The sequence below is a fragment of the Platichthys flesus genome, chromosome 12, assembly GCF_949316205.1.
Source record: "Platichthys flesus chromosome 12, fPlaFle2.1, whole genome shotgun sequence".
Taxonomy (NCBI): domain Eukaryota; kingdom Metazoa; phylum Chordata; class Actinopteri; order Pleuronectiformes; family Pleuronectidae; genus Platichthys; species Platichthys flesus.
In genome coordinates this window covers 12,573,326-12,588,864 of record NC_084956.1, presented here as the reverse complement: position 1 = coordinate 12,588,864, position 15,539 = coordinate 12,573,326, and the positions used below count along the sequence as shown (strand labels likewise).

The following is a 15,539-nucleotide window of genomic DNA, read 5'->3' as shown; positions in this document are numbered from 1 at the left end:
CATTGAAATCGAAACCCACCAAGAATATAAAATAGTGCTTCTGATATAAATAGCCAGTGGCCAGAAGCATTATATTTCCGGGTTGTCCATTCTTCCATCTCGTTCTTTTGAATATGATATCACACGAACGCCTTGAGTCTAGTTCATAAAATTTCGTGCGAATGTTCAGTTGTAATCACGTTGGCCTGTTAACATATTGGTGGTCAAAAGCCAATGGTCAAGGTCAAAGTATCTTCACAAAGTACATTGTTTGCTTTGTGAACACGATATCTCAAGAACAACTCAAGGGAATTTCACTTAATTTGGCGCAAACGTTAATTGGGACTCAAGGATGAACTGATTATATTTTGGTGGTGAAAGGTCAAGGTTACTGTTTCTCCCTTGTGGGCTTGTTGTCTTAAGAATGCCACAAGAAAATCCTTTAAAGTTTGGCAAAAATGTTCACCTAGAATCATGGATTTACTGATAAGCACTATGTGGTTATCAGTTTTGGCCTCTTGAACAGCTCATGTCTGCCTTTTGATAATTTCTTAAAAGTTTGACCAGTTGGCGCTTGGAAACAACTTTCAGGGGTCAAAGGTCTTGATGACCTCATGGGCCTGGGAAAGAATTTATTTTGACTGAAACTGTCAATGACGGAGGCATCAAACCACACTGTGGTATTTCTAGTTTCATTCTGTACCAACAGTACATAGCACACAATTCTTGACCCTTTAAATAAGGTGAACTGCAGCCAAGATGAACTAGTGTTATGGATTAGTCAATTCAAAGAAAGGAGAGTTTACTGTATGCATAGATCTAGGTTGGACCAGCTGTTTCCTTATGCCACCGTGACTCAGTATGAAGCAAGGACATCAGAGTTACACAGTATCCACTGTAGAAATATATATTCCAATTCAAATTGTCTCCCAATCTCTAAAAAACTGAATTGAGCTGTTGTTGTACCCTGGGAACTTTGAACACTCACTATCCCAGTCAGCCAGCTAGTGAAATGGCAGTTTTGGCAACAGCTTCTCCTCCTGGCACCAACCATCTCCAACTGTAGAGCTATTCAAGCTTATCTTATCTCCATTGGACTAATTTGAGTGTGGGCTAACTGTGAAATACCGGATTGGACCAGATATCAGCAGAAAATTAATATCATTTTAACGTTTTTAAAAAGTGGAACTTTTTTCTCTCTATTCTATTTTTTGTTTTGTCTTATTGGCCTGATGATGTTCTGTGTTATGCATAATTCAAGTGTTGGTGGCGAAGTCTGGAACATGACACATGCTGTTCCAAAGGCTGCAGCTTTGCAAGTTGATTAATTTGTCAGTGTTGTTCAAAGTTTACGGTCTCCGACAGTTTGTGACACTGCACCAATGAAATGTGGCACACAAAATAAACATCCAATGCGAAAAGGAAACTGTGGGCTTCAGTGTGATGGTGCCGTCTCTCTCTCAGTGCGGCAATATGGCAGTGAGGGGGCAACAGAAGAGTGTCCAGTTAGTTTTTTTTAAACATCCTCTTCCTCAATTCGACATTTGACCAAAATGGTTATTTATCCGGCCAAATAAACTTGCTGTAAAACAGAAATCCAACCTAATTGCCAAATCAAATACAAGAGGAATTTAAGTTAATTATTAAAGCTGCAATGATCTGTTATTTTTGATGAATGATGTGACTACGTATTTATAAAGGTATTTGCCATACGAAGCCAAAATATCTTGGATAGGAACACTGCCGTCTTTCGCCAAGGACATCAATAGCCACAGTCTCAGTATGTTTCGCCCAATTTCTATAGCATCAAATAACTCGCCTCAATCAAAGCCAAACTTAACGGACAAATTTACACTTGAACATCCATCAGTGTGATAAGAACTACCTGAGGATAGAAATCCCCTTTGAGAGAAAAGATTATTTCATAAGGCGACTATCAGGCATTGGCCCAGGTACGACAGAGGTACTACTAAAAAAGAAAGAGGCGGACTATTGACATATGGCTTGAGTATCTATACTTAAATGCTAAACGGGTAATAAAGTCATGTCCTGCTCCTTCCCACCTCTTACTATAGATCGGCCACACATCGATCGCACAGTGAAGCGAATCCCTGGACCAAAGTTAGTCCCTTGCGCTCGGCCAAATAGGTGAAGATCCCTCCGTCCTTCATCTCTACTTGGTGCAGCTCATCACTCTGTGATCACAGCCCACTTACCGGCAACGGTGGCTTTCTTTTTTCAAGGATGCATTAGCTCCATGTGCTGCTATTTCACCTTAGGTCATCCAGAAAATAGAAGCCCCAAATGTCTTCTTCATTGTGTAACGACACTATCAATTAACAGTTACATTTATTAAACAGGAAATGAAAAAGGGCACCGTGAATATTGGAATATGAACGGCTCTGAGAATACCAATTTAGAGCGAGTGGCCTTGTGGTCACATTGACTTGTCATGTGTGAACGAGTGGGCCTTGCAATTATCAGTGTGATGAATACGCGCTAATGTGGTATCCTCTTGAACTGCACAGCACGCCGGGGTCACCGGGAGTTCACGGAGCTCTGCTCATTCGGCTCGTCTCCCTGAATTGCGCTGCCACAATATAATGTGATGAATAAAGCTTTTGATTGTGAGTTCGGTTGGGGTGATTTGGGCGCTGTCCCCGTTTTCATGTGGGTTTCCGTTCACTTGGGCATGTAGAAATGACTTTTTTAGACCAGAGCCGGTTGTGGCTGGTGAATGATACAGACAGTACATATTAGTTATTCAAGCGACATGAATATGAAAAGCCAGGCAATCATCAGGGAAAGGGGGTCGTGGCCGTTTTGTTCCTCGGTGCCAGCTCTGTGACGCCTGATATCGCTTTCTGCTATGAACCTCAGCTGCAGGTTGCACAGACCATGTCATTAGAGGGATTGTAAATTTGGCCGATGGAAATGTTAAAGCAGAAATTGTTTCCAAGAGGGGCACAGAGATTCAATAATACTCTGCAGTCGCCCTGGACCAAATAAGACCACAACGGGGGGGGGGAGAGAGGAATACTTCATCAGAGGAAAAATTTGACAACCTGCATTCATACACTCAGAGAGTCCCTGTAGTTGGGAAATGCAAAATTTAACCATGTCCTGATTAGACAATAAGGTAAATACATAACTATTAGGGCTGAACGATTAATTGCATTTGCGATAAAATCGCGATTTGATAAAACGCGATTTTCTAATCGCAGCGTGCGCGATTAAAACGTGCGAAAGAGAGTAAGGCTCTGGGCTGCTGTCCTCACCCGCAGCAAGAGTGCCGCGGCACCATAAAACTCCTCTGATCCAGAAGATAGCGAAGCAAGCCTGCATCACCTACAGGGTTCTAAAGTCTTCGGCCGACGTGGCGGACTCACAGAGCGAGCTCATGCCGCTGCTGACCAGGGTGCGGGCGGCGGACCTGAAAATCACTCCCCGGAAAAGCAAGCCGTGCTCCTGGGCGGCGGGGCTCCAGAGCCCCCCGGTCACCTACATGCACATCTGCAAGACGGTGGTGTTCAGCATGGGGGTGTTCCTGCTGAGGCCCGGCGCCTCCATACCGCTGCACGACCACCCGGACATGAACGGGAAACTACGGAGCTGCTGATCCGAGTTAAACTGCTGCTGATCCACTGACTATAACAACGCCGCATTCCAATGTGGAAGTTATCCAAGTATTCAGAATACGTTACTCAAATTGGTTGGGCATGTATCCTGTAACGGAATACGTTTTGAAAGTATCCTTCCCAACACTGGAAATGTTACTGACTTGGGAGCAGTAAGACACCTACAATTAAAAAAAAAAAAAAATTCTCAAGATGGTAAATTTTGCACACAGGTTATAAAAAGTGCAATCCTTTTGTTTATACTTACAATGACTTTGATTAAATTACCTAAATGCACACTGATTTGTTTTTCTCGCTGCTGTAATGAGCAGTTAAATAAAAATGTGGGAAAGAATATTGTACAGTTAATGTATCTAATATTGTGTTGGTCATATTTAAATCATTCATTTTGAGTTTTGTTGGGGGGGAAAAATCACATATTAAATCGCAATCGCAGTATTTGGGGAAAAAAATCGCAATTAGATTATTTCCCCACATCCTTCAGCCCTAATAACTATGCAGTCCCTCTCATGTAAGGCACGTACAGCAGCACAGATGTACTTTGGGCCAGTTGTAGTGGGGGGTGCAGAATGAAGACTGTTATACCTGGATCGCTGGTCCGTGAATCTCCTGCCGGTGCTGATGGTGTCCCTTAACACGTCCCCCATGTCTGGCACTGGTGCTTTTGTGAGACCAGATGGCAGCGTCCTGTTCAGGGCTCTGATTTTAGTCCATATGTATGTTTCTTTGTCTGTTATATTATATTTCTGGAAGCATTAAACATCTCAGACATGCTTTCGTGTTTTAGGGATCATACAAGCAACAAGACAAGGAGAAGTTTAATATGCTGAATGTGTATTTTAGTAACATTTTCAATAAGAAAGAACTTTGTTTTTGTTATCTTTGCATGCTTTATGTAATTTGAATCTTATCACTACACCGATAGGCTAGTCAACACACAACCTCCAGTAAAACTACTAAAGTGTTGTTTTTACTGTTATTTTTGTACATATTATACTAACATAATGTGAAGTGGTAATTAGTGAATTTTGGAAGTGCTGGTAGGTGGATACTTTACACCTTGTTGTTTTTAGAAGAGGAAGCGTCTGTTCCAATGATAAAGAACAAAAAGACTGAACTGAAAGACACACAAACGCTGAGCTTTACTGCAGAGTATGATAGTAATCGTCATTAAAACATTTCATTCAGAAGTATGTTTCAATATTCAAGGTTGTAATAATTGTCCATGCCAAGGTTCACATCGGTGCACAGCATATAAAGATGAACAGCGCATCCCCGCTTTACCCCACTATCCAGAAATGAAGCCAAAGTGTCCTCGATCAAAAAGCCACCATCTTGTGCACTGGTCGCCAGAGTCTGCACAGTATCCATCAGGGGATGGCGATAGCAATGTCCTGCCACTACACCCCCTGGACCAATCCCAAGTCAGTCTCAGCTGTCAATCATGATGCTTCACCCTGTTCTATCACATTAAAAAACTGGTCCACTCCCCTGACATGGAGGAGGCAGGATTTATGGCCTATACTGCAGTTAGCCACCAGGTGGTGATCAAGACATTTTGGCTCCACTTTATTGGAACTGTCATGTTGTCGATCTTTATTTACAGTCTTTAAGACAACGTTCATCGGTTCAAAACACTATTCAGACATAGAGTGAACAGGGAAAAGAAGTTCATGCTTATGCCTTATTATATAAATACATTAAAATGCTTATAGCTGCTTTAATGTTTATTGTGCATCACAATGTGACCTCAATTAAAACAGATTGACACACAGATCACATAAAATGATCCACATTGGTACCAAGAGGAGGACTGACCTATGTTCAAAGACACTTACAAACGCACATACTCACACACACAGAGCAGAACTCGTACAGACGGAATTACTTCTTACTAATTGGCTGCAGCAGAGTCGACTTCTCGCTTCTTCTGCGGTGGTCCGGCTCCGGTGCCACACAAAAACTCCACTTAACAATAAATTATCTCGAAGCTCCGTTTCACTGCCTGCAACTTGTGAAACCAATCTCGTCTCCATCAGGGTTTCGAGCTCTGCTTGTTTCAAAGTCCCTATAAAATAACTCAAGGTCCAACATACAATTATTTGAATTCACCTCGAGAAAACAAACACTGCTACCATTCGATTGTGTGCGATTTTGGTCCCTAAAGAACATTTCAAGAGAAAAATTGCTCATTAGACTTCATTGTACTCGTGTCTTTAGATTTTGGAGGACGTGTGGATTCAAAACAACAGTGCATGGTAGTTTTTTCTAAATTAGGGGGTTTTGAATGTATTTTTTACATGTACAGAATACATTTAATTTTTCAGTGTAACCTCGACATACTTAAAACTCACAATAGTAGTTACACAATTATTGTAATAACTTGGGGACAAGTGGCAGATAACACAGAGCAGAGTGAAAGTGAGTGGAAAGTGAGCAAGAAGAAGATTTCTATTGTATCATAAGGCATTTTGATTTGTCGTCATAAACATTCTACACTGTCTCACATGCATACTTTATATAGTAATAAGAAAAATGTCAGTGTACTGGATTTGTAAGGTTTCGAACAGCTGGATTAGACGCAAGTGCAGAATAATCATTCCGTCATCACAGGGAGACAAAGAATCAAAGTAATTACACCAGACTCTAGCTGTGTCTCAAAGGTTGGAGAAAATTTAATAAATGTGAAGTGTGTGAAACAATGTGATCTCCAGTTGAAGGTCTCTGTTCTCCACAGTGAGGTGTCGACCAGTCTCCATGAAAACATCCTATTATCTCCTTCCTGATTCTCTTCATCCAGCAGGAGCCAGTTCTCTGTGCGTCTGTTTCCTTCTGTCAGACTCCTTTTCTCCATCTCTCATCCCTTTATCATGTCAGATATAGATAGAGCTGGGTAGAAGAAGTTTTTTTTTTTTGTCTCCATTGTATTTTTCTACGCTATTTCAGTTTTAGTGAGAAGAAAAACCCAGCTCAACATTTTGTCATGTTTTTCCTTTGCGAATTCTGCTTCATTTTGCGCGATGACAATCTTTGTTGACACGAAGATGCTGCTCCACTACTTGATCTGCAGGCGGTGATGTAGCAGAGACCCTGCTCATCTCATGGAGTGTTGCTGAATTGTCAGGAAGCGAGACAAACACGGATACTGCTGCGTCACCGCATGTGGACTAAGTGGGGAAGCAGTTGTTTTGTGGTTGTAAGAAAAAATAGAAAATGTTACCTTTCATAGAGGCTGACTTGAGCAATTCAATTATTTTTTTTTCTATGAACTCATCAAGAGGAGAAATTTTGAATCAGGGTTACACAACTTTATTTCTCAGACATAATGAGGTATTTGTCTCTGCTTCCGCCAGTGTCAGGAGAAAACCTGGATACTTATAAGTACAGTTTGAACATGTACATATACTTTAAAGTGCTTCAGAAAAGCAAAGCTTGCTGCAGAGTGCAGTGTGTTCCAGGTTGGACCGTAGAAGTATTATCGGATCCCTTGAGAAAACATCCCTCAAGGATTTTATTTCAAGTGTCATCTTAAGTATGCTTTTTTTTTTATGACGGCCCGTTTCAAAAGACCGTGTGAAGGAGACTTAACAGACACAGCCCTTCCTCTGCGAACAGGGGAACAGGTTTGCGAGGGCGGCAGCAAGAGGTCAGGAGAAATATCGAGCAGCTGTCAGCTCAAACAGGTGCTCGGGTCGGCCAGGTAAATTCCACTTCATCCCTTTGATCATATTAAAATTCAGATGACAAATAATTGAGTTGAGGAAAAAGTCGTCTCACGGAATGTCTCTCCCCCCCACATCCACCCCACCGACCAAGAATCTCATTATCAAATCGTGTCCAATTGGCTCCTTACAATGCTGGAAAGCAAATGGTGTTTCTGTACCAAGGCAGATCCTCTCTATAAATAATATCTCTTAAACCCATTGGTCCTTTTTTTTTTTTTTTTTTTTTTTTAACAAAGGATGAAGTGCACTAAATTCTCTCAGAGAACTGAGGACTGACTGCCATGGCAACCGAGCCTCATCAGTGCCTTTCCGTTCAAGTGTATTTGCATACCAACAAGCACTTGAATTAAAATGTCCTGCAAATAACTTGCAAGGGAGTGAAATTCGAGCAATGCATGTGGTCACACAGCTCATTGTTCCGGCTGACAGGGGTATCATAAGCTAACCGATCAATTATTCATGATATGTCTGGTACTCATTAGATTAAAAATGTAGTTCCCCTCAATAATTCATCCGGCGCGTGATGGGCTGTACTAGCACCGCAGCCATTGAATGGAGTGAGATGTGGCGAGTATCGACTTTATGCATTAGCAATTAACATATTCCGATTAATCTGCAAACATTACTACAATTAAGTAATCAAAGAGATTGCCTCTGGAAAACGAAAAGCACCTCTTGTCACCCCACACATCAGGTTTTTGATTAAGCCAATTAAAACCTGTTTTCCACTGTGCCTTTTCCCCTCGTCTGTTCACGTTCACCTTTTTATTGAGTCAGAAATATCAGCTACCTGTTTGAAGTTGGTCATTTTTTACTCATTTGTCTGCACTATAATTACTCCAATTAGTTCACTTCCCTGGCAACACTATTTAAGTCAGCCCATTCACAAGATTAACAGTAATGTAAGGAGATATAACTGTTTATTGATTAATGTACTTGTTTCCAACTAAAGTGGAGGCTAGTATATGAACTGATAGTGAATGACTTACCGTGACAATACTGTGTGTTAATGTATTGATAATAAGAAACACTCAAACATTATGTTTTTGTTGTGTTTGTTTGTTAGTAATAAGGATTAAGCAAAAGCTACTGGACAGATTAACAAAACGTTTAGCTAAAAGATGCAATTTGGGGTCAGGAGAGCATCCAGTGAATTTTGGTGCAGATCTGCACATAAATTGCGGGACCCAGACATTTGGTTTCACTTTCTCTGCAGCGTTTCTCACAGGATTGATTCAATCTATGGCGGTAGAGGGGGTGCACATGCACACACATGAACGTTGCACTCAACTGAAACTATGAGGTCTTGGATGGTGAAAACGTTCTGGATGGAAGCGAGCAGGTGTCAGATGGCGCTGCAAATGTTTTTTGTGTCCCATCCTTCCACCAAGTTTCGTAGAATTTATTTGTGTAGTTTTAGCATAATTCTTAATAGAAACAAACTGAGATAAGCTACCATGTCCTTGGTGGAAGCAATGAGGCATGAAGTGGAATTAAACTTCCATTTAAAAGACAATAAAACTCACTTAAATATGACCATTAACTTTATGACTGAGGAAAAAAAAGATTGTTCTACAATGATGCCCTTACCTTTCTTTGTATCACTTGAAATTGCAAACACATTTCGGGTGAACCCTCACACCATACTGATCCCTGTGTGTGTGGTTATTTTCAGCTACTTCCAACACATCTGGAGAGAATTGTTGTTTACCCTGTGCAGGAAGTGAATAGCTTCAGGGTCAAGACTGTTTCACTGTTTTGTGTGTGATCCTTTGAATAATTAACTTTTAGTTATGTCTCTGTTCGGCAGGAATGGATAAATCCTCACCGAACTACAACAGGCAGATTTGTAGCAGTGTTCATTTCGTTGACGAAAACTTTGACGAAATATATTCGTTAACGACCCTTTTCCCATGACTAAGACGAGATGAAGACGTAACGAAAACGAATCTTTGAAAACAAAAACTATGACTAAATCTATTTTAACCTTCGTTGACGAGAGGAGACGAAAATTCTGGTGGTTGACTAAGTCACAATCATTTTTAAAACATTGTCGTATCAAAACTAGACTAAAACTAAGAAGGATAAAAATGACTCAATGGGACTAAAACTAATATGCATTTTCGTCAAAAGACTAAGACTAAATCCCAAATAGCTGCCAAAATTAACACTGATTTGTAGACATGTAAGAAGTTATACTCATATTTAAAATCATTTCAAGGAGTTTACTGCTGCTCCAGGAAATATATGTTGTGTATCCTTCCATCTTTTTATCAATTTTCCATTCCCTCTTATCCTGTGCAGGAACACGGAGCGGTGCAGCCACGGACACCTAGAAAGCGGATGACAACCAAGACACATTCACACTCACATCGACAGATTTATTCACACTTACATTCGCATGAATATGCAATTCAAGGTGTCCACTTCATCTAACCTGCATTTTTTATGACTGTGGCAGAAAAGCAGAGCAAGAATCCAAAATGTACTGTATGTGTCCCCCCCACATTTATAAACCAAACACTAATCAAAAAAATTAGGAGCATTGCAAACACAGAAACAAGGAAACTCCACCAGGAGTCGCTCCGTTAAATATTTGATCCTTCCTCCTCTGAGTTGTCAAAGATCATACGATTGACATCTGTTCTGCTCGGAGCATGAACAATGATCATCCATGACTGTTATTCTGAAAAACGATGGTCGCAGTCGGCGGTATCAGTGTGTGGCGTAAAACATTGACATAAGCATTAGCAGCCTGTTAATAGTTGTGCAATTGACATTTTCTCCTGCATCACTCAGAATGCTTTTTTAACCCCAATACCTCCATGTCTAACAATGTTCAGCTCTCGTGACAGAATGTAAATATATCATTCCAAGAAGGCAGTTTTTCAAGGAGCAAAATAACATCCTGCAGTGCTGCTGCTCAAAACACATTATTCATTTATGGATTTGAAACCCCCCCGCCAATGCATCCTCTATCTGATATTATACCTTTCAGAGCTACGCACATCATGGAGCGTTTGATAAAGTCCCGGTCTCGGATAATTCTTTGCATGGTAGATCACCCTCCTCTTCTTGCCAGGAGAGCAGCCACATGCTTCTGAATAGAGGGAAAGAGGCAGAGAAAATCCTGTTCTATTCCTGGTTATAAGTTTTCTGCCTGCGTTACTAATCATCTGCTTTCTTTTTTCTTTTCTTTTTCAGGGTGCCTGTGTTTACCTCTAGCAAAAAAGACATGAAGCCTCTGCTGCAGCGACTAAGATGAATAATAACCAGATTCTTATTTTTCTCCACAACTTACTGTACGTTCATTCAAATGCCCGGGTTTCAGCAGATCTCGCATATCACAGGTTTTCCATCAGGTCGGACACGTTAACCCGTAACCTGTTTCCAGCTCTCGTGCATTGGGAGTAGGGAGGGTAGAATAACCCGCCCTGCTCTCTGTGTGTTCAGCAGGCCGCTGTGTGAGCTTGTAAAGCATCTGGACATGTTGATCTAATGTCATGGTCCATTTTCACCCCTGGCCCTAATTATGCCTCCCTCCATGTGTGTGCGTTTAGCGATGCCGAGGACTGGTTCTGCGAGTGCCCGCCTCTCTTCACTGGCCGGCTGTGCCAGTTCGATGCCTGCGAGCGCGACCCCTGCGGTCACGGAGCCACATGCATCCCAAAGTCACCGTTGGAGGTCGTGTGTCTCTGCCCCTACGGAAGACAGGGTCTACTGTGTGATGAATGTAAGTGTTGCGAAGTACAGCTCCTGCACAGACGATTGCAGCGCAGATTTAGCAGCTTAAGAGGGGGGGGGATCTACAAACTGTTCGTGAACGAGCGCCTCGAGCAGTTGGTAGAGCGAGAGTCTGCTGTCAGGTAAAAGGATTAATGAAACTAAATTCTGCTGAAAAGGCAGAAACATCTTCCTCCAGCAACAGTTTTAATAATCAAAGTAAAACTCATGGCTCCAGCGCTGATTATTCCAAAAGACTCTTTTCAACTCATGAGCTCTGATTTGCAAACACCTGTAATTTTAGCATTGTGTCGCACATTTTTTTAGTTGTTTTCTGAAAATAGCTTCTGCTGTCCCTAAGCAGGAAGTTAATGTGTTCTCACATTAAATGTATACGTTAATACACCAAAGCTATTTAGCTTTATAAGAACAAACATGACCTTTCTCTATCTATCATACAACTCCACAGCTATAACCAAAGATTTGATCAAGGGTTAGGAAATACTGACTGATCCCCAGGAGATGAGCAAGATGACATTACCTCTGGCTTTGTCTAATTCTACCAATACTTTTGTCTATGACCTATTTCGTTGCTTTGTCTTAAGTTAATAACTAATTAAAACCAAACTTACAGTACAAAGATGGACAAAAATAAGTCTGATAAGAACTATTTAATGTGAACTCTGACTTTCTAACTGGTCCATGTCCCATCCGCTAACGTGGAGGAAGCAAGGTTTTTTTCAGATCTATACTGCAGCCAGCCACCAGGGGGCAATCAAGACGTTTTGGCTTCAAAGCAGTCATGTCATCCACGTTTCATATACAGTCTGTGGCCTATCATCACAAAGCTTCTAACATAACTGTCGTGGAAAGGTCCCAAAGGGCTAACAAATGACCATACCAATAAAAATGATTTTTGGAATACTCTGAATAATTATAGCTCCCCAGCAGAGAGCTGATTATACGTTGGGGCTTCACATGCTGCTGTTCTCAGAACCAAAGTGTCTTGCTCGACTCTACTGACTGGAAGAGCAGCAGGGTGCTTGGCATATAAGTCACTCAGCCATGCCACAGCCCCTATCAGACTCTCAGCACCCGAACACCACACAGAGTAATCCAACCTTCCGGTGTCACACCAAGTTTACGGGGCTGGTGTTTGAATTTGTATCCTGATATCATCAGATGAGATCAGAGGGAAAAGTGACAACTCCTAAAGTCTCTTTGCCGCTCTGTTTTTTTTTTTTTTTACTTTTCCTCACGTGTTGGCCTCAGCTCAATACTCAGACAGTATATTTGTTCTCTCCGAGACAACATGAAACAGGGATATTTCTTTCTAAATACAATATTTGTAGTTCTGGGTTACCATGTGCATTTTAATAGATAAGGTTTAACAGTGAACAAGCAGAAAAAGGAAGAGGAGGAAGTGGAATTGATGCCTCAAGAGTTCAGGACATGAAACATTTAATGGATATTTAAGTTAACTTCACTCAGAATTAGTAATGGTCTACCTCTGTAAACAAGGCACCCATACTCCCTCCTACAGATTTATGTATACAGCTGAAAACAATGTACTGCGTATGAAATATACAGTTGTACTGGCACAACAGCACTACCTCTTGCAAATGTGATTATCATTTGAATTCCCAACGATGCCAGGTCTGAGAGCACAGAGCCAGAAGAAATAATGCAAGCCGCATGATAAACACACAGGCAGCTCAGTGTACAGTTATGTAACGCGATCTCGTTTAGTACATTATTTTTCCAGATATCTTGTGCAGACTCCATTCAGAGGGTTTTATAATACGCATGCTTAAACACTGCGCAGCACTTTTCTGCGTCAGCATATCAGTTTAGCATTGATTAAGTGGAATTTCTTTTAACCTTGTTCCCAGACAGGGAAAGAGAATAGAGTAGCACACGTACACTACGCTGTGAAGCATCTCTAATGCAGGAGAGGTGATGTTTCCCCCAGCTGCTCCGTGGCAGCTAAGATGAGGCACACTGTATACATGCAGTTTTTTGGCAGAATGCGTTTCGCTATCTGGTGCCACACGTCACTCTGTTTCCCCCCCCCAGCCGCTCCGATTACTTCACAGCATATTACACAAATGCCCAGCAGAGTAGAAATACTGTGAAGTATTATTTCACAGAGTAAGTTCTAATCCGTGGATGCATTTCACAGAGGCCGTATTTCAAATGGTTGCACATGAGATGCTAGCGGGAACAAGTGCAGAGTACGAGAACATGCACGTGTTGTGGAGGAATGTTGGACCGACCTCACACATTACATCTGTGCACCATAGTAATAAACAATAGAGCTCGTCTCGTTCCACAGATGATCCCTTCTCTACTCGCTGGGCCCATGGTCAGATTATAGTGCAGCTAAACAACAGCACATTGTTGTGTCTACACTCGTGGACTTTCATTTCTAATTCAGATGCCCCAGGCTCCAACTCTTTTGCGTTTTTCACCAGAGGACGAAATGTGATTTAGGAATGCATTATTTAGGCTTGACCGTCCAACAGGATGCGAACACCTACATGTAACACAGAGAGTGACAGCAGTCCTAGCCATTCATGGATGTGCTGCTGCAATGGGTGACGCAAGTAGAGGGAGATATACTGGCATGCTGTGGGTTACATCGTCAGACTTTGGGGGGGGGGGGGGGGGGGTATTTGCTCATGTTACTCTGTTGGCGTTAGTACGTTGTTCCACGTCTGATCTCCATGATGCATCAAGTCTACATGAACATATTCTGAATAGGACATCAGCTGCTGCCTGAGTTCTCCTTTCACCAGCTTCCAGAAAACTTCCCTCACATGTATACCTATGATTTCTGCTGATGCCATATGCACAAGGCTGCCGAAGCCACTATATTTACCTTGTGTCATACCTTGTATCCAATCTCCTCATACGTGCTGTGAGTTATTGATTGTTAAATCAACTTGGCTCAAGGTTTCAGGCTGTCTGCACGATCATTTACGAAAATATGGAGCTTTAAGGTTTTTAGTATTCATATGTCGTTCCCTGTGTTACTGTCCCATATACTACAGCAAGGTGAGAAAACTTTACAAAATAAAGCTACTGACTATAGCATCCTTACAAACTGTGGCCTCAAACATGTAAAGACATTGCACAACATGTCCTCTCAAAGGTAGGGATTACAACAGAGCAATAGACATGATAGATAGACCTATTCCATCATGTGAAGTAAGACAGATAATAAATATTATTAAAATGATCATTAGATAACATATGAGGGCCAAAATAAAAATGTTGATGTCATACAATATCGTTAAGTATTGGTATAAATGTCATTCTAAGTTTTTCAGAGAACCACAAACACTTGATAAACAGAAAAATATTTCGCAAATCCGAGGTAGATCAATATTCTGTTATTGCTCCCCACTGTGTTTGTACATTGTACAGTATAAACAATATACTTATATATCGAACCTTTGTTATATTACTGTTGATAAAAATTATAATGCGATAATTATTTATATTGCTTTTTATCATATATGTAAAATGGTTTTATGAATTCATCTGAAATCCGTTTGTCAGCTCAGATAATGAGTTTGTACATTAGGCTCAGTGTTAGAGTAAATATCCCATCATGAACACATTCAAGGTCATTTCATTTTCTAATGACGGCTCACGTTTTCATATCTGGTCTGAGCAGGTGGGAGAAGCAGATATTACAGGGGCTGAAGGGTCATCGTGGATGTGATCACTTCACACACAGCACAGCTTCTCAAATAATCTCATCTCATCCATTGAAACAATAGACAAATACAGCTCTGCCAGACTCGAAAGGACAACAGGAGCATTTCCAAGCTTTATTAATAATTTAGCAGCCAAACAGAGCTGAGGGCAGTCGCAGAGGGGGGGCTGAGCCCCTCTTAGACACCGCCCTGGGGCTGCCGCAGAGTATGCGAGGTGTCTTTGCAGTGAAGACGAGCGGTTGTGTGTTTCAATCTTTACTCACACAAAAAACACACACACACGCCGACACAGAGGAATGTAATGTTGAATGAATTCAAAATTGCCTCGTGCAGATTGAATGAATGAATGAATTTACATTGAGTCCCCAGTGTAAAATCAAGAGGATGGGGTTTGCCTGGATGGAATACATGAGAGAGAATTATTGAATCACCCATGCGTTCTGAATAAGTAAACTTGAGTGCAAATGAGTCGCAGGGATTATGGTTCTACCCGTGTGATCACTGGGTCTGAAGCAGCGCCCGCTCGCCAGAACCCTTCCTAAACAGCGACTAATGAAAATAGAAAAGGACTGAAGAGGTGATAGTATTTGAAAACAGGTCATCATCTAACAGCATTCAGAGGGAGAAAAAAAAAAGTCACTTGTAAGTGTTGTGTAGCAATAGTGCCATCTTTTGGTAACATGTGAAATGAATGATGAATCAGAGCTGCTTCTTCACTTTCTAACACAAATGTTTTTTCTTTTCCTGGA

The 15,539-nt window shown here is 41.4% G+C and overlaps 1 protein-coding gene across 1 annotated transcript in view; it reads left to right on the top strand.

Moving 5' to 3' along the window:
* eys (eyes shut homolog) overlaps positions 1–15,539 on the top strand; it is a 153,284-nt gene that overhangs the window by 130,433 nt on the left and 7,312 nt on the right. The window contains exon 42 of the mRNA XM_062400615.1: positions 10,903–11,075. Within this exon, the coding sequence (XP_062256599.1) occupies positions 10,903–11,075 (173 nt within the window). The remainder of the gene's footprint in view (positions 1–10,902; positions 11,076–15,539) is intronic.